The sequence below is a fragment of the Elephantulus edwardii genome, unplaced genomic scaffold (genome assembly GCF_000299155.1).
Source record: "Elephantulus edwardii isolate Elephantulus edwardi_28Jun2011 unplaced genomic scaffold, EleEdw1.0 scaffold00005, whole genome shotgun sequence".
NCBI classification, from domain to species: domain Eukaryota; kingdom Metazoa; phylum Chordata; class Mammalia; order Macroscelidea; family Macroscelididae; genus Elephantulus; species Elephantulus edwardii.
This window is the reverse complement of record NW_006399755.1, coordinates 38107384-38125574: the sequence shown is the minus strand read 5'-3', so window position 1 is coordinate 38125574 and position 18191 is coordinate 38107384. Positions and strand designations below refer to the sequence as shown.

General features: G+C 36.6%; 1 protein-coding gene across 1 annotated transcript in view; it reads right to left on the bottom strand.

Annotated features, from left to right (window-relative positions):
• LRRC7 (leucine rich repeat containing 7) overlaps window positions 1–18191 on the bottom strand; it is a 720627-nt gene that overhangs the window by 418022 nt on the left and 284414 nt on the right. The window contains exon 4 of the mRNA XM_006879790.1: window positions 13676–13754. Coding sequence (XP_006879852.1) covers window positions 13676–13754 — 79 coding nt within the window. The remainder of the gene's footprint in view (window positions 1–13675; window positions 13755–18191) is intronic.

The window sequence follows — 18191 nt, the reverse complement described above, 5'->3', positions numbered from 1 at the left end:
AGGATTCTGAGGCTTCAGTCTGACATACTTTGGTCATGTTGTAAGGAGAGACCGGTCCTTGGAGAAGGACATCATGCTTGGGAGGGTGGAGGGCAGGCACAGGAGGGGAAGGCCCTCTAGGAGATGGATTGATTCGGTGACTAGGGTAATCGGGATGAGTGTGTTGGAGACAATGAGATTGGCACAGGAAAGAGCAGTGTTTAGGGCTGTTGTACAGGAGATGGATTGATTCGGTGACTAGGGTATTCAGGATCAGTGTGTCGGAGACAATGAGATTGGCACAGGACAGAGCAGTGTTTAGGGCTGTTGTACATAGGGTCATTATGAGTCACAAACGACTCGATGGAATATAACAACATTAACAACAAACATGGTTGCGCACACATCTATTTGTGTGGTGGCTCTGGTTTCTTTAGGGTGTATTCTCCATACTAGAATTATTGAGTTTTATGATATTTCTAGCTTTGATTTTTTGAGAAAGTGTCAGACTACATTCCATGGTGGTTACACCATTTTACATTGTCACCAGCAGTGAATAAGGGTTCCAATCTCTTCATAACCTTATCAGCATTTGTTGTGTGCTGTTCTGTTAAGCTTTACTATTACTGCTGGGGTGGGATAATTTCCCACACCTCAAACCATACACAAAAAGCAACACAAGGTGGATCAAGAACCAACCAAAGACTATAAAGCTCATCAGAGAAAAGTTTGGCAGAACTCTGGAAGCCCTAATTCACAGTATGAATATTCTGACGAGCATAATGAAAAATCTACTACCAGGGGAGAACAAAATAGATGAATGGGACTTTCTAAAAATTAAATCCCTATGCATATCAAAACACTTTTCCAACAAGGTAAAGAAAGAAACCCACAGACTGGGTAAAAAATATTTGAGAATAACATAACTGATAAGGGACACATATCTAAAATTTACAGAGTACTCCAGCACCTGAACAACAAAAAGGTAAATAACCCAATAACAGGACATAAATAGACCACCAAAAAAGACATTCAGATGTCAAACAAGCACATGAAGAAATGTTCAAAATCCCTAGCTATCAAAGAGATGCAAATAAAAACAAATAGGCATCACTTCACGTTAGCTTTTAGATTTATGTACTTTCTCTTTAGAAATTTAAATAAATCCTTGAAAGATCACTTGTACAATATAATATGCCTTTTGATTTCTTGACTGTTCCTTCCATGATGTTCACTGTGGAAACAACTAAAATGAAAACTCTGAGAACTTCAATCTTCTCCATTTATCATGGTACTGCTACTGGATCCTTCATTTGTAGTAATTTCTGTATTCTTTATATTAGGTTTAAATCAGATTGAAAACTGCAGTCTTTGCTCTTCTTTAGCAGGTGCTTCAAGTCTTTCTTAATTTCTCAAAGGAAGGCTCTTTCTTTTGCACACTGCAGGTTGTTGAGGAGACTTCTTCCAATCTTGATGCAACGTTCTTCTTCAGGTAGTTAACTGTATCAAATTATTTGCTTACCATTTAAAATGTAATATATGTGTGTATATATATATAATCTTTTCTGATTTTAAATTATTATAGTTTATTGTATTAAAAGGACTGATTCTTGGTCTACATGCAGGACATTGTATTCAAAAGACAACTTCTTGATCTACACACTAGTTCTGCAAGAGTAAAATTAAGTGTTCTGAAATTCCTATTCTTTTTCAAAGTTGTCCGTTATTTAATTTGATGCACAGTTAAAAGACCTTACATAATTAATAAACACAAATAAACATCTTTGTGGTATTCTCTGCTTCTGGCCAAGATCTATCGGATATCAGCAATTACATATATTGCTTCATGATTTCTTATTAATCCAGCTTGAATTTTTGGTAGTAACTTGGTGTTGTACTATTCCAGCCATTTAAAAATAATTTTCAGCAAGTTTACTGGTGTGTGTTATTATATTTCTGCCTTCTGTTTAATTGCCTTTTTTTGGAGAGGATACAAATGTGGTTTTTTCCTAGTCAGCTGACAAGGTATCTGTCTTCCAAATTTCTTGGCATAAACAAATTGTCTATGTCTGCATTTGTTAGCCAAAACATAAGCTGATGTGAGGTTAATTCCTGGAGTCTAATTATTTGGCCAGTGATTTCAGTGTGGCTTTGAGTTTGTCCTTTAGTACCATTGGTTCTTGTGTAGTGGTTGTTCAAAATGGTTTTCTTAGATCATTCCCTCTGACTTTACTACATTATCATAAAGTTATATGCAAACAAGATATATAAACTACTTGGATAGAATTGGTCAGTTTATTCATTCCACTAGATTTAAATTCTGCAAGGTTAGGATCAGAAAATAGGTCAGAGGTTGGTGTATTTTTTTCTTTTTTATGATCCAGCTATTCCACTGCTAGGAATACACTTGAAGGAAATGAAAACGGAAAAAAACAGAGATACACCTACCCATGTACCCAGCAGTTCTATTCACAATAACAAGAAAATGGCAACAGTCTAAGTGCTATCAACAAATTAATGGACTGAGAAATTGTGGCACATTTACACAATGGAATACTATGTAGCACTAAGGAGAAGTTATTTTATAAAATATTATAAAACATAGGAGAGTCTAGAGAGGATTATGCTGAGTGAACCAATTCGGTATCAGAAGCACAAATACCATAGGCAAGAGTGGCATCCACTTCCTAAACAACATGCCTCCAGAAACTCTATGAACTTTGATAAATGTTGATAGTTAATAGAAAGGCTTCAAGGCATTTTGTTCATAGGGCTGTTATGATTCGTTCTCGACTTGAAGGCAATTAACAATATAGAACATGGAAGATTCTAGAGAGCACTACGCTGAGTAAACAAACTCAGTATCAGAAGGACAAATACCATAAGACCATTACCATAAAAATAGAAGGACAACCAGTAAGAAGTGTATAAATGTCCTCAAGAGTTAAAGGGAAAGGGGGAAATGGATAGAAAAAGAGAAAGAGTGGAAATAGGATAGTAGAGTGCAGTAGGTGGATAGGGGATTGTGTCTGAAAGACTAAGAAAGATTTAATGGGAACGCAACAAGACAGAGTAACAATAAGCAGAGATTAATAGCTGTTGTTGTTATGTGCCATCAAGTTGCCTGTAACTCATTGTACAACTCTGAAGCTCTGTCCTGAGCCAGTCTCACTGACTTCAACACACCTACCCCCATTTCCCAAGTTACTGTGTCATTCCATCTCATCTCAGGTCTTCCTCTCCTGTACTCTCCCTCTACCCTTCTGAGCATGATGACCCTCTCTAAGAACTGGTCCCTCCTGGCCATGTGTCCAAAGTATGTGAGATGGAGCGTCAAAATCCTAGCCTACAAGGAGAAACTTGTTTTCACCTTCTACAGAGCAGACCTGTTTGGTCTCTTGGCAGTCCATGGTATGTTCAATACTCTCATCCAGGACCATAACTCAAAGGCATCAATTCTTCTTCTGTCACTCTAAGTCACTGTCCAACTCTTTGATGCGTAGCAAGTAATGGTGATATCATGGCTGTGATCAGGAGCACCTCAGTCTCTAAACTGACACCATTGCTTCCTGGTGTTCTGTAGAAGTCCCTGACCACAGATTTTTCCAATGCAATTCGTCTTTTGATTGCCTGGCTATTGGTGCCAAGAGTATTGATTGTGGAACTAAGCAATTGGAAATTGTTAAACTACCTCAATATTTTCTCCATCTATCATGATGCAATTGGCGTAGTGATGAGATTCTTTGCTTCTTAATGTTGAGCTTCTATCCATATTAGAAAACAGTCTTTGACTTTCTGTAGCAAGCATGTCAGGTTGTCCTCCCTTTAAGCAAATAAGTTTGTATCATCTGCATTTTATAGACTGTTGATGAGATTTTCTCCAATCCTGATGCCACATTTTTCCTCATAAAGTCTGTTCTGCATATACACTGAATGGGTATTGAAACAGGATACATCCCTGATGCAATCTTTTCTTTTTTTTGAACCATGTAGTGGTTCTTTGATCTGTTCTGATGACTGCTTCCTGGTTCAACTACAGGTTTTGCATCTGTAATTCCCATTTTCCTCAAGGTTAGCCACAATTTGTTGTGATCCACAACGTCAAACACCTTTGCATAATCTATGAAACACAGATAGACATTCCTCTGGTATTATTTACTTTTGGCCAATATCCATCCATCTGACATTGGTGATATCTCTAATGTCATGACCTCTTCTAAACCCAGCTTATATATCTGGCAATTCTCTGTTGATGTACTGGTCCACTCATTTTTTGATAACCTTCAGGAGGATTCTGCTTGTATGTGATAATAATGATATTGTTTGATAATTTTATACTCTGTCAGGTCATCTTTTTTTTGGGAGAAATAGGAATAAATATGGATCTCTTCTAGTCAGTTGAACAGTAATAAATTCTATAAAATACAATGTATGTAAATGATTGTGTGAAACACAATGTAGAGGAAAAATTTTATAAAACACATTGTGTCATTGTTGTTAGGTGCCATCAAGTTGAGTATGACCCATAGCAGCTCCATGAAGACAGATCTGAACCCTGTTCTATTTTGTGCCATTTTAACACTTCCTGCTGCAGCAGGCACTATGTAAATTCACCTGGTAGAGGGTCTTCCTTTTCATTGCTGATTCTACATCTTTCCAAACATAATGTCCCTTTCCAAAGATATTAACAATCTGTTGTTGGCTGAGAACCTCCGTTTAAATCCGTTAGGACAAAGTAGATGGACCTTTGTAATTAAAAGTTGGTTGAGGCCTGAGATCCTCTTCTTTGAAGCAGTTGGGATCCAGAAGGTAGGTTTGTGGGGTTTTTTGTGTGTTTTGTTTTGTTTTTTTAATTAAAACAGCCTGTGGGCTGAGAGCCTCTTGTTTAAACCAATTAATATACATTGTTAAAATTCAATGTACATGATTGAAGCACAATATAAACTAATTCTTTTGTTGTTGTTGTGTTGTTGTTATCTGCTGTCGAGTCGCTTGTGACTCATAGCAACCTTATGTACAACAGCCCTAAACTCTGCTCTGTCCTGTACCAATCTCACTGCCTCCAACACACTCATGGCATCTGCATAACACAGATTGTTGATAGATCTTCCACCAATCCTAACTCCACATTTTTCCTCATAGAGCCCAGCTTCCCGGGTAAACTGTTCTTCATACAGGTTGAAAAGATATGGAGACAGGACACATCCATGGCGTACGCCCTTCCCAATTTTGAACCATGCAGTGTTTCCTTGCTCTGTTCTGACGACTACCTCTTGGTCCAAGTATAGCTTTTGCATTAGCACGATCAAGTGTTCTGAGATTCCCATTCTTCTCAGAGTCAGCCACAGTTTGTTATGATCCACAGAGTTATACACATATATCTCACCTGGTGGTATGCATAGAAGTCAGAATGATTACATATGTGAAAAGAACTGCTGGAGAAGTCCAGTATCAGCTGTGAAAACTAGTCCAGGAGCTGATTGTGGAACAGACCAACTATTCCTATGCAAGTTCAAGCTGAAACTGAAGAAAATTAAACTGAATCCACGGGAACCAAAATATAACTTTGAATCTATCCCAACTGAATTTCAGAAACATCTCAGGAATAGGCTTGAGGCCTTGAACACTAATGAGCAAAGATCAGATGAGTTGTGGGAGAATATCAAGGGTATCATCCAGGAAGAGTGCAAGCATTCATTACAAAGACAGAAGAGGAAGAAAAGACCAAAATGGATGTCAGAAGAAACTCAGAATATTGCACCGGAGCACAGAGAAGCCAAAGCACAAGGAATTCAAGATACTAAAGAGCTGAATAGAAGGTTTCTAAAGGCAGCGCGGGATGACAAAGTAAAATATTACAATGAAATGTGCAAGAAGCTGGAGTCAGAAAATCAAAAGAGCCAAACTCGCTCAGCATTTCTTAAGCTCAAGGAACTGAAGAACAAATTCAAACCTCGAGTTGCTATAATCAAGGATACTTTAGGCAGAATATTAAATGACCCAGGAAGTATTAAAAGAAGATGGAAAGAATATACTGAGCCACTGTACTGAAAGGAATTGGCAGACACAAAAGAATTTAATGAAAAACCATATGAGCAAGAGCCTATGGTGATGAAGGAAGACGTTCAAGCCGCTTTGAAGGAAATAGCAAAATATAAGGCCCCTGGAATAGATGGTATACCAACTGACATATTTCAGCTAACAGATGCTGCCCTGGATGTGCTCACCAAGTTGTGTCAAGAAATCTGGAGAATAACTACTTTGCCAAATGACTGGAAGAGATCTATATTTGTTCCCATTCCAAAGAAAGGTGACCCAACAGAGTGTAAAAACTATGGAACATTATCATTGATTTCACATGCAAGCAAGATTCTACCAAAGATTATCTAAAAAGGACTGGAACAGCACATCAGCAGAGAACTGCCAGAAGTCCAGGCTGGGTTTAGAAGGGGTCGTGGTACTAAGGATATTGTAGCTAATGTTAGTTGTATCTTGGCTGAAAGCAAGGAGTACCAGAGGAATGTCTATCTGTGTTTTATTGATTATGCAAAGGCATCTGACTGTGTGGATCATAACAAACTGTGGCTGACTCTGAGAATTCTTATGTTGTTGTTGTTGTTGTTATGTGCCGTTGAGTTGTTTGTGGCTCATAGCGCCCCTATGTACAACAGCCCTAAACCCTGCTCTATCTTGTGCCAGTCGCACTGCCTCTGACACACCCATCCCTATTACCCCAGTCACTGAATCAATCCATCTCATAGAGGGTTTTCCCCTCTTGCGCCATCCCTCCACACTCTCAAGCATGATGTCCCTCTCCAAGGACCTGTCCCTCCTTGCAACATGCCCAAAATATGTCAGACGAAGCCCCAGAATCCTTGCCTCCAAGGAGTAACTTGGTTCAACCCTCTCTATGATGAATCTGTTTGTTTTCTTGGCAGTCCATGGTACATTCAATACTCTTCTCCAGCACCACAGCTCAAAGGCATCAATTCGCCTTCAGTCCTCCCTAGTCATTGTCCAACTGTCTGTGTATAATAAGTGATTGCAAAGACCATGGTCTGTATCAGGTGCACCTTAGTCTCCAGAGAGACACTGTTGCTCTTGAGTACTTTAGAGAGGTCATTAACAGCATACTTTCCCATCGCAATACAGGCAAACAAAAAATCTGAGAAAGAAAAAAGTAGGAATCTCACTCTGTCAAGAAAGAAGATCATTGATTCTTCTTTCTTTCTTTTTAATGTGTCATGCCTGTTGCTATGAACTGCCCACTGAAGACTGCCTTAGCTGTGTCCCAGAGGTTTTGGTAAGTTGTATTTCAGTATAAATTGTTTCAAGGATCTTGTTTATTTCATTGTTTATTTCTTTTATAACCCAATCATGTTCTAGTAGAGGGTTATTTAGTTTCCACACAGGTGGTTTTGTCAGCTTTACTTGTCTGTGGGTAATTTCTAGTTTTACGACATTGTGGTATGAGAAGATATTTTGTATTATTTCAGTGTTTTTGTATTTGCTGAGACTTGCTTTGTGACTTAATATATGATCAATACTGAAAAATGCACCATGTGCACTTGAGAAGAAAGTGACATGAGTTTTATTAGGGTGCAGTTCTTTAATACATCCACAAGGTTAAATTGGCTGATTGTCAAATTTAGATCTATTGCATATTTGCTGAGTTTCTTTTGAGTTGACCTATCCTTTGGTGATAGTGGTTTACTGAAATCTCCTACACTATTGTGGTGCTACTTCCCTCTTCAATTCTGTTAACTGTTGTTTTATATATTTTATAAGTCTATCATTTGGTGCATAAATGTTAACCAAGTTTATGTCTTCTTTATCTGTTGTGCCTTTAAACAGTATGTAATGCCCTTCCTTATCTTTGATTGTGTTTTTCATTCTGAAGTCTGTTTTACCAGAGATTAGTACTGCCACTTCTGCTTTTTTGAGGTTGCCATTTGCTTGGTATATTTTTTCCATCCTTTGATTTTGAGTCTGTCTTTCTCTTCCTTATTAAGATGTGTCTCTTGTAAGCAATATATTGGTAGGCTTTGTATTTTTTATCCATCCTGCTACTCTTTTTCTTTTTGTTGGTGCGTTTAGTTCACTCAATATTAAATGTGATTATAATCAGGCCAAATTTTACTTTTGCCATTTTGCCATGTTTCTTTTTCTGTGGTTTCTGGTTATTATGGTCCATTCACTTTTCTTTGGTATATCTGCATGTAAGACTTCACTTAAAACTTCACAAATTCCTTAAGGTCCTTCTTTTCTGCAAATAATCTAATTTCCCCTTCATATTTGATAGAGAGCTTTGCTGAATATAAGAGCCTTGCCTGGCAATTGTTCTTCTTCAACTTCCTGTATATGTCATCCCATTGCCTTCTAGCTCACATGGTTTCTGCTGAGACATCAGAACTTAATTCAATTGTTTCCCCTTTGTAGGTAACTCTTTGCTTTTCTCACACTGCTTTTCGAATTCTATTCTTATCTTTTATTGTGGAGAAATTGACTATGACATGTCTTGGTATTTTTCTTTTGGGGTCTAGTATTTGTTGTTCTTTGTGCTTCCTGGATGTGGTCCCCATTCTTCAAAATATTTGGGAAGTTTCTTACTAGTACTTCTTCCACAATCTTATCAGTGATTTCCCTGTCCCTCCCGTGTTTTGGAATTCCAATCATACATATACTAGTCAGTTTGCTGTCATTCCACATAATTCTAATGTTTTTGTCACCATCTCAGTCAAGGAACAGTGGCAAAGTTTAACAGGGCAGCAAATAATAGAGGTTGGAGAAGATGTGGCAAAAAAGGAACTCATATACTTTGTTCGTGGGATTGTAAAATGGTGCAACCATTCTGGAAGGCAGTTTGGTGCTTTCTCAAAAAATTGAACATAGAAATTCCATATGACCCAGCTGTTCCAGTACTTGGAATATACCCTGAGATTATGAGAACTGAGGTGCAAACTGAGATTTGTACACCACTGTTCATAGTAGCATTATTCACCATCGAAAACAGAAGCAGACCAAATGTCCAACCACAAATTAATAAATTGAGTAATTCTAGTGTATTCACACAATGGAATACTATGCAAAACACAGGAGCAATAACTTTAACAAATTATTATGTAACTTGGGAGGGACTGGAGCGTATTATGCTGAGTGAACTAACTCAGTCCCACAAGGATAAATATTGTATAAAACCATTATTGTGGAATGAGTGTAAGGATCCAGGTGAGGTAAGACAGGCTGGAAACAGAGGGATGTGGATGTGCAGTGGGAGGGGGTGATGAACCATTGGGTTGTACAATTTTATGAGTGGAAGAGGTGAGGAAAATTGAAAGAATTTTTTGAATTTGTATTTGAGTGTTGTAAATAAACTAGTCGGGGTGGGGGGGGGGGAAGAAACAGAGAATACATATCCTTTGGGGCCCGAGATTGCTGGGTCAATCAGACTGGGATATAGGTAAGAACAGTGGTGGCAGCAACAGCTGAGGAGAGCCAGAGAGGTGGAGATGACCTGAACTGATATATCTTGGTGCCAGAGGACTTCACTTAAGTTTACTGAAGTCTAAGGTAAAGAGGTCGTAATTGGAAAAAAATAGGTTGTAATTGGAAAAAAATAATACAGCTTTGTAATATCGACTTAAAGCTTGACAGTCAAAAGGGCCTATGTGTACTCCTAAGAAGCGGTCTAGTAGTTTGTTCTGTTTCTAACTTGAACTGTAACCTAATTTCCCTAATAAACTCTATTACAATGAATATGGTTCTGTGAATTCTCTGTCACCATTGCAACAGATTTGTGGAGCAGTGAGAGACCTATTATAAATATAGACGTATGTGCAGGGGTCTTGAGGGGGATGATATCTCACCTCTTAGGAATTTATTTTGTGGTGTGGATGTTATGGATGGGAATTTCCCCCCCCCCTTGTTGAGTAAGGGGACATGTTCTCCCTTGCAGAGTTAGAGTTGGTCAGCTTCAGCTATCCCATTACTGCATGCACTCTTTTTTACATAGGTCATATGCTACTTCGTGAAATGGTTCAAAATTAACTTTCTTTATAATAGTCATTCTATCTATTTCTTCCATTTTCTTTTGATGCTTCCTGCATCTTACAAGATTTTGCCCATAGAATCCTTTAGTATTGTAACTCAATACTTGGATTTTGTTCTTCAAGTTTTTTCAGCTTTAAAAATGCTGAGTGTGAGGTTTTTTCCCCTTTTAGTTTCTAATTCTAGCTTCTTGCACATTTCATTATAATACTTTGCTTTGTGTTCTTGTGCTGTCCTTTGAAGTTTTCCCTTAGCTCTCATATTTCCTCATTTCTGCTCCTTTTAGTCCCTCTGTGTTGAGGAGTAAGATTCAGAATTTTTTCTGACCTTCATTTTGATCTTCTTATTTTCTTTCCTGTCTTTTCAAAAGACCTTTCACATTCTCTATGTAAAATGCCTTGTAAAAAGAACAAGGGCTATGTGGGGACAACCATGTCTGACCTTTACCAACTCCACAATGGGGAACTATTCCCATAAATGGCATCAACAGAAAACCAATTCACATGAAGCCAGTCATGGTTTATGCTCCTGTCCATCTTTCTAATAATCTCAGGACCAATCTTACTACTTTTGTGGGGTTAAAAATCTCATTTGACCACTCACAGAACAATATAGGGCAAGTCAAAAGCGTGTAATTCAGGTTAGAAGCAGACTACAGTAAATATAATTTCCAAAAGTGCTTGCAGGCACCACAGCCTGGAGCCTCACAGCATTTGGCCAGTGCCACTGAGTTCTCAGTCCTATCAATATTGGCTTTCCTCCAACCCTAGTTGTCTAAGAAACTTGGACAAAATCTTAGCTCTGGTTCTGTCCACAAGCAGCTCCATCGCATGTTGTTTCTTTGTTTCAGGTGCTGTAAGTCTAGGTGGAGCTGCTGCTGTTAAGTCTATCTGGTATAAGAATGTATGGTCCTGAAGAGCGTCCACTGTATGATTGCTTCTCCTTCTCTGGTGAGAAGAAAGATGCACTTTGCTGCTAGATCCATGAATTTAATGGTTAGGCTAGTCAATCGTCTTGTAGATAGGATAATATATTCTCATTTATCAACATGGTAAAGTCAAATTCAATAGCAAGGAAAGTAATTTTGAATTATAAACAATGCTCTTGATGACATCCCACAGTTCATCTGGTCTTTGGGCATTAGTAGTCAGTGCTTCAAATCTACTCCTGAGATGAATTTAAATTCTGTTGGGGTATATTCAAGGTTGCATTATGGACTTGCTTTAATTTCCTTCAGCTTCTGTTTTAATTTAAACATAAAAAATGGTGATGTGGCATCAGGATCAGAGGAAGACTCAACAACATCCTTTGTTAAGCAGACAACACTACCTTGCTTGTAGAAAGTAAGGAGGATTTGAAATGTTTGGTGCAGAGGATCAATGTCCACAGCCTTCAATATGGAGTACGTTTCAACAAAAGAAAACAAAAATTATTCACCATCAAGACAATAGGCAACATCATGATTGATAGAAAATTGTTTAACTATTTATTTGTCAATTATTTAATTTTGCTTGGGTCTGCAATCAACACACTTAGTACTAGTAGCCAGGAAACTGAAAGACATACTGTATTGAGAAAGTCAATTGTTAGGAAATTCCCTTAAATGCTGAAAATTAGTTATATTAGTTTGAAGACTAAGATGCACCTGATCCAAATGATAATATTTTTAATTAACGGCTATGCAGTTGAAAGTGGGGCAATGATTAAGATGACAGAAGAGTAACTGATGTCTTTGAGTTGTGATACTGGAGACGAGTGCTGAATTATCTCATAGACTACTAAAAGGACAAGCAAGTGTCTTGGGAAAGACAAAACCAGAGTGTTCCTTCGTGGCAAAGATAGGGAAACTTTATTTCATATACTTTGGGTATGTTGTTAGGAAGGGTCAGTCTTCAGAAAAGGACATCAATGGGAGGAACTGACACAATGACTCGAAAGGTGGGATTGAGTATGTCAGGATGGCACAACATAGGGAAGCATTAAGATCCACTGTTCTGTGTCTCAAGGTCACTTAACAACAACAGTTGATGGTCACTTCCACCGACTAGTCCTGGTGTTTACTGCTGATATTGAGCTTTTCTACTGTCTCTTTTCACAGAACTAGTCTGTTTGATGCCTGTGCACTCCATCAGGTGAGATCAGTGTGTGTATAAAATCACTGGGTTTTGGTTTTCAAAAAGGCATTTCTAATGAATATGCCACTGATTGTACAAAATTCTATTGTGCAATCTCCAGCCTCATGTAGTTTACAGAAGCAGTATTTTTCAACTGCCAGTCCCTCTTTTTTTGGTTCTAACATTTACATTCCAGTCGACAACTTTTATTAATGAATTTTGATTGTAAGAAGTAAGTAACATTTATTTTCTTGTAAAGAATATGTCATTATGCCTGAGAGTTTTGATAGTCTTCCCAAGGTTTTTGTCTTTTTGTTGTTTTTTTTTTTAATTTCTTTCTTTTCACATGCTATTTTTGAGGTAGAAAATGTCTAAATTTCAAACATACTTTATTGCTTAATTTTCAACTATGATTAAAAGCTTCACATTATTTTAAACAAGGGATCTCTACAAATCCTGCTATCTAAACTTTTCTCTCATTCATACACATTCAAATCAACCCTTGGTCTTATTTACAACCTCTTCCGATAGAAACAATAGCATTCTCAGTCTTTATTAGTGAAAAGTTTCCTTTCACAAACTTTATTTTGGGCTATGAGAACTCTTCAGTCTTGAAATGCCTTCCAAATGGACCTCATTTTCCTCCAGTCTAAGGAGTTCCAAGCAAAGGACGAAAGGATTTTCTCAACTTCTAGTGTCATTGTTGTATGATTAATGTATAAATCCTACTTAAAAACTAATTATCTGTATCTCATATGTGTGTCTTCTTCCAAATTTTCCAAGTATTACTATAGCCATCTATAGTTTCCTAGTTTTATTTGTTTTTACTAAACATTCTAGTTCATGATCATCCTCTAATCGACTAACTTTATTATTTTTTTAATATACTTAATTTTAAAGTCATACCTGCAATTCATCAGCATGGTTATTTGCTAGGTTTAACTGTACCATGTAATTCATCTACTATTAGAAATGCAAACACAAATATCTTTTTTTCTGATGATGGCATTTTGTTCTCTGTCCTTTTCATTCTACAGTCTTCACAAGGCTATTTCTTTGTTTCTCTTGTAATTTCTGATACAAAAATGCTCTTTATATTTGGTTATGCCAAGTTCTTTTGCCTGTTTGAACTACCTAGTGAGCTTTTTTTTCATGTATATATCAAAACCTTAAATACTTGCACTCCCTTTAAATACTACCAATACTTCTTGCTAATTTTCCATCATGGCCATAACTAACACATTTTCTTAGATTCTGCTCTCTTTCAGTGCATATTGCCCAAGACTGAAAAATGATGACATAGTTTGATTTAAATTAATGGTGTTCTTTGTAATTGGACCTTTATGGCTACTCAATAACGTTTTCAATCTTTTTTTTTTCAACCACTGTGATTTGATCATTCCTTCTCCTCAGGGTATTAAATTAAATTTTAAATATAGCACTTAAATGTTATTATTTTATAAATATTCTCTATCTTGATACATTATTATCCAATAGAAATATAAAAATAAATAAAACTTAACTAAAATACTCACTTAGAAATGGGATTGACACTGGCTTCAATTATTGTTAAACACTTACAGCACTTTATGTTTTCTGGAAATTCTTGTACACCTAAAAGGTACAAAAAATTAAATCATGAAAATATTCCAGTAGAAATTTTCTAAACTATAATTGAAAATATTAAAACAACGAATATACAGTATGAATATAATTAGACTAAGTACTTAAGAATAATGTGATAACATTACAAATTAATATTACGTAATACAGACATCTGTGCCTCTGTGCATTATATCTATCTGTGCATAATATTATATATTAGTAGTATGTAATATAAACATCTTAGACCATCTACAATATAATTTAAATGCTAAACAATATTTTATAATACTAAGTATTAGGAAATGGATATAAATGGATATAAAATTTGGCATTTACTGAATCTTGGGTTTTTATTAGCCTAAGGAAAATAAAACTTTGTGGTAAAAAGATGGACAACTTTCTTCAATGCTATTTACAACCTCTGAAGGTGACCACTGGAGGTTCAGTTATTAGATTCTGATTCAACAGCAAGAAGGGTTTTAAAGGAAAAAATAGTTGAATTTATTAAGTCAGCAACATTAAAATGCAAAACTAGAGAAGAGTTGAGTAGAAGTATGTGTGTTTGTTTATTTTTATATATGTGTGTGTATGTTAAAATACAATACTAGAGAAAAGATTTGAGTAAGAGAGAGTGTGTGTGTGTGTGTGTGTATACACACACACACTCCTACTCTTTTCTCAAATATTGTATTTTAATATTGTTGACTTAACAACTTGAACTATGCTTTCCTCCAAGGTCTGTCTTAGAGAGGATGAAACCTCTACTTGGAGGCTAGCATTTTGAAGCTCCATCTCATACTTTGGGCACATGGTCAGGAGAGACAGATCCTTGGAGAAGGACATCATGCTCAGAAGGGTGGAGTGATAACACAGGATAAGAAGACCTCGGATGAGATGTATTGCTACAATAAATGGGGCAATGGAGGTTGGTGTGTCAGAATTAGTGAGACAGGCTCAAGACAGACAGGTTTCAGAGCTGCTGTACATAGGGTCACTATGGGCCACAGGCAATTCCATAACACATAACACATAACCAACAACATCATCAATAACTATATTATAGGAAAACAGAAGATAAAATATTTTCTCTTAGGAAATAATAAGATTTAAAAAGGTGAACATATACATTTGAAAAGTACCCTGGAGTATATCTGAAAAAGAATAGATATTAAGACAACAAGAGGTCCTAACAAATTTTGTGTACTTTTTCATTGTTGACAACCTAAAGGTACGAGGACGTGGCACTCCTTCCTTGAGTCCTCTGTAGTTTCTAAGATAGCCAGCTTGGCTAATTGCCCTCAAAGAATTGTTCATCTGTTATCACAGCTGTGCTGCTGGCTATGTGACAGAAAAACACAGTTTTTCTATGAAGCTGAAAATTAACAACCCATAATAACAACCTAGAAATGTGGGAGTATAAAAGTAAAAGATATGAGAGACATTTCTATTAACTGATCTGAATGAATCCAGTATAAAGATTACAAAAATGTGGGAAGTAAAGATCGCTATATGAGCTGTTTCAATCTGCCTGTAACACTACCTCTCCTCTATTTTTTTATGCTATTATTAAAGTTACAAAAATTTCCACAAGGAATTGCTTCTTTCCAGTACTTTGCCAGTGACAGAAACAAAAGGAACATCTTTTCTTAAGTTATATGTGATTTTTTTAAATGATAAACACTAAAGGGGGAACCAAAGCTTTCCAAATTCCTCTGCAAACCTGGGTCACTTGAACTACAAGAACTTTAACTCCAATAACTTAGCAGGTTTTGTTGTTTTTGTTAAGTGCTGTCAAGTTGAGTATTACTCAAAGTGACCCTAGGAACAACAACAGATCTGTACTTTGTCCTGTCTTATGCCATTCTCATTATCTGATACACTTGAGCCCACTCCTGTAATCACTGTGTCTATCAATCTCACTGACGTCTTCCTCTCTTTTGCTGACCTGCCACCTTTCCAAGCATGATGTTTCCTTTCATTCTAGCAATACCTTCTCCTAAGCAACATGTCCAAAGTATGAGGGACAGTGCTTCACATCTTTGCTTCCACTGAGCACTCTGATGACACTTTTGCCAAGACCTATCTGTTTGTTCTTTTGGCAGTCCACGGAATAGTCAGTACTCTAATATGACAGTTGAAAGGTTTTATACCCCCCCCATCATCCTTATTCATTGTACAGCTCTCAGATGCTTAAAAGTGACTGAAAAGACCATGGCCTGAATCAGCACATTTTAGTCTTCAGACTAATATCATTGCTTTCCAGTGATTTGGAGGGATCCCAGGAAGTAGACTTTCCCAGTGCAATTTGTCTCCAGATCTTCAGATCACTGGTACCAAGGATGTTGTTTATTAATTTAACTAGGCCAAATCCAAGAGATTTCATTCATTGCAAAGTAAGGTGTTGAGGCTACTTCACACCCATTTCACTTTATATAAGATTTTGTAAGAAATTATAATGTCTTCAAATTATCATTGAATTATTTTGGATTCTAAATAAAATTTAAGGACATTTTTGGAGCTTAAGTCTATACGAATTTGATGAAGAAAGTATTCCTGGGTAACACAAACAGTTAGTGCATTAAGCTGCAATACATAAGTGTTGGAAATCAGAGCCCACCCAGAGTGTTTCAGAAGAAAGCTTCAGTAATGCACTGAAAAATAAGCAATTGAGAACCTAATAGAATTTAATACTACAGAACCTACACCAGTTCTTTATGAGTGGGAGTTAACATTATGATGATTTATTTTTTTAATGGGAAAGATTCCTTTTCCCTTTTGGAAAGACTTTAATGTTTATAGTTACACTTGTTAACTAAAATGTAACAAAACAAAAATAGGTCAATAAACTAATGGCTGAATAATCCTCAGTTATTCTCTTCAGCATTCATATTTACTTTGAATATTTGCAATCAACAGGGGTATAAAATATGTCCTTTTATCTCTCTTCAATTTTTTTCTGTTTAGTCTGCAATCTGAGTTCATTAAATGCTGGTGAGGTTGATGTCTTATCTCCACAGGTTCCAGACTTATAACCATATTTCCTTAAATTATGTGTAAAGCAACACATGGAAGCAGAAGTAAATTAAAATACAATTTTAGGAGAATAACTGTATCTCTTTATCTTCTACTTAAAATGTAATTGCCTGCTGTGTTCAAAATGGTATTACATTATTTGTTTAGAAACTTGCATTATGTTGTTTACACTTTAAATTTAAAAATGTTGAGAACAGAGTCCACTGGCTTAAAACCAAATTCCAGATTAACCCTCTAGTAGTTGGATAACTCTAGGGAAGTTATTTGAACTCTCAGTCCCATAGTTTCACTTTCCAATACATGGTGACTACAAGAATACAATACTCTTTCATCATATGAGCTACAGTGGAATAGTCTATTATGTATCTGGCTGCTAACCCAAAAGTCAATGGTTTTAAACCAGCTGATGCTCCACTGGAAATGGTGGTCTGTCTCTACAGCTTTCGAAATCTGATTGAGGGTCTGAATTTACTCAGGAGGAGGGAGTTTTGGCTTTCATCATAAGGTTATAGAAAGGATTAAAAAAATAGTCATGGTAATTTGCACAAATATTCCATAAATGTCACTTACAATTATTAGGAACAAATAAGGAAATTGGAATTCCAGTATGAAACATAAAGTGCTTGGCCATCATAAATCTTCTTTCCACAACAAAAATAAAAATCTGAGAGACTAAAAAGTCAACAACTCTTCTGATATCCAAGAGCCAACTAAGTCACAGAAGTGATATCATAACCTCATCTCTACAATTTGGAAATCAAAACTGAACCTATGTTATTGATAATTTTGTATGACAAATTGTCTAGGCTATGTGTCCAGTTGTTGGACTAAAGAATAATATAGATGTTATGAAATATTTTTGGTTGTTAGTTGATACAGAGTTAGCTTTGACTCATGTTAGCCATATATATGAGGACTAACTGTTGTCATGGTCCACTGGTAATCTTTAGTCCCTCGATTGCAGTGGCTATTATGTCAACCTGTCTCACTGAGTTTCCTTTCTTTTTCTTGGCCCGTTTCTTTACCAAACATGTCTATTACATAGAGATATAGAGCATAAGATTGGAGCAGACTTATCAAAAATCTGTGTTATGCAGATGACACAACCTTGCTTGCTGAAACTGAGGACGATCTGAAGCACTTGCTGTAGAGAGTCAAGGACTGCGGCCTTCAATATTAATCGAAGCTCAACATCAAGAAAACAAAGATTCTCACCACTGGGCCAATTAGCAGCGTCATGTTGGATGGTGAAGAGATTGAGAATGTTAACAGTTTTCGTTTGCTTGGCTCCACAATCAACACACTTGGTCCCAGTAGCCAGGAAGTCAAAAGACAAATTTCATTGGGAAAGTCTGCTGTCAGAGACTTCTTCAGAGTACTGAAGAGCAACGGTGCCTGTCTGGAGACTAATGT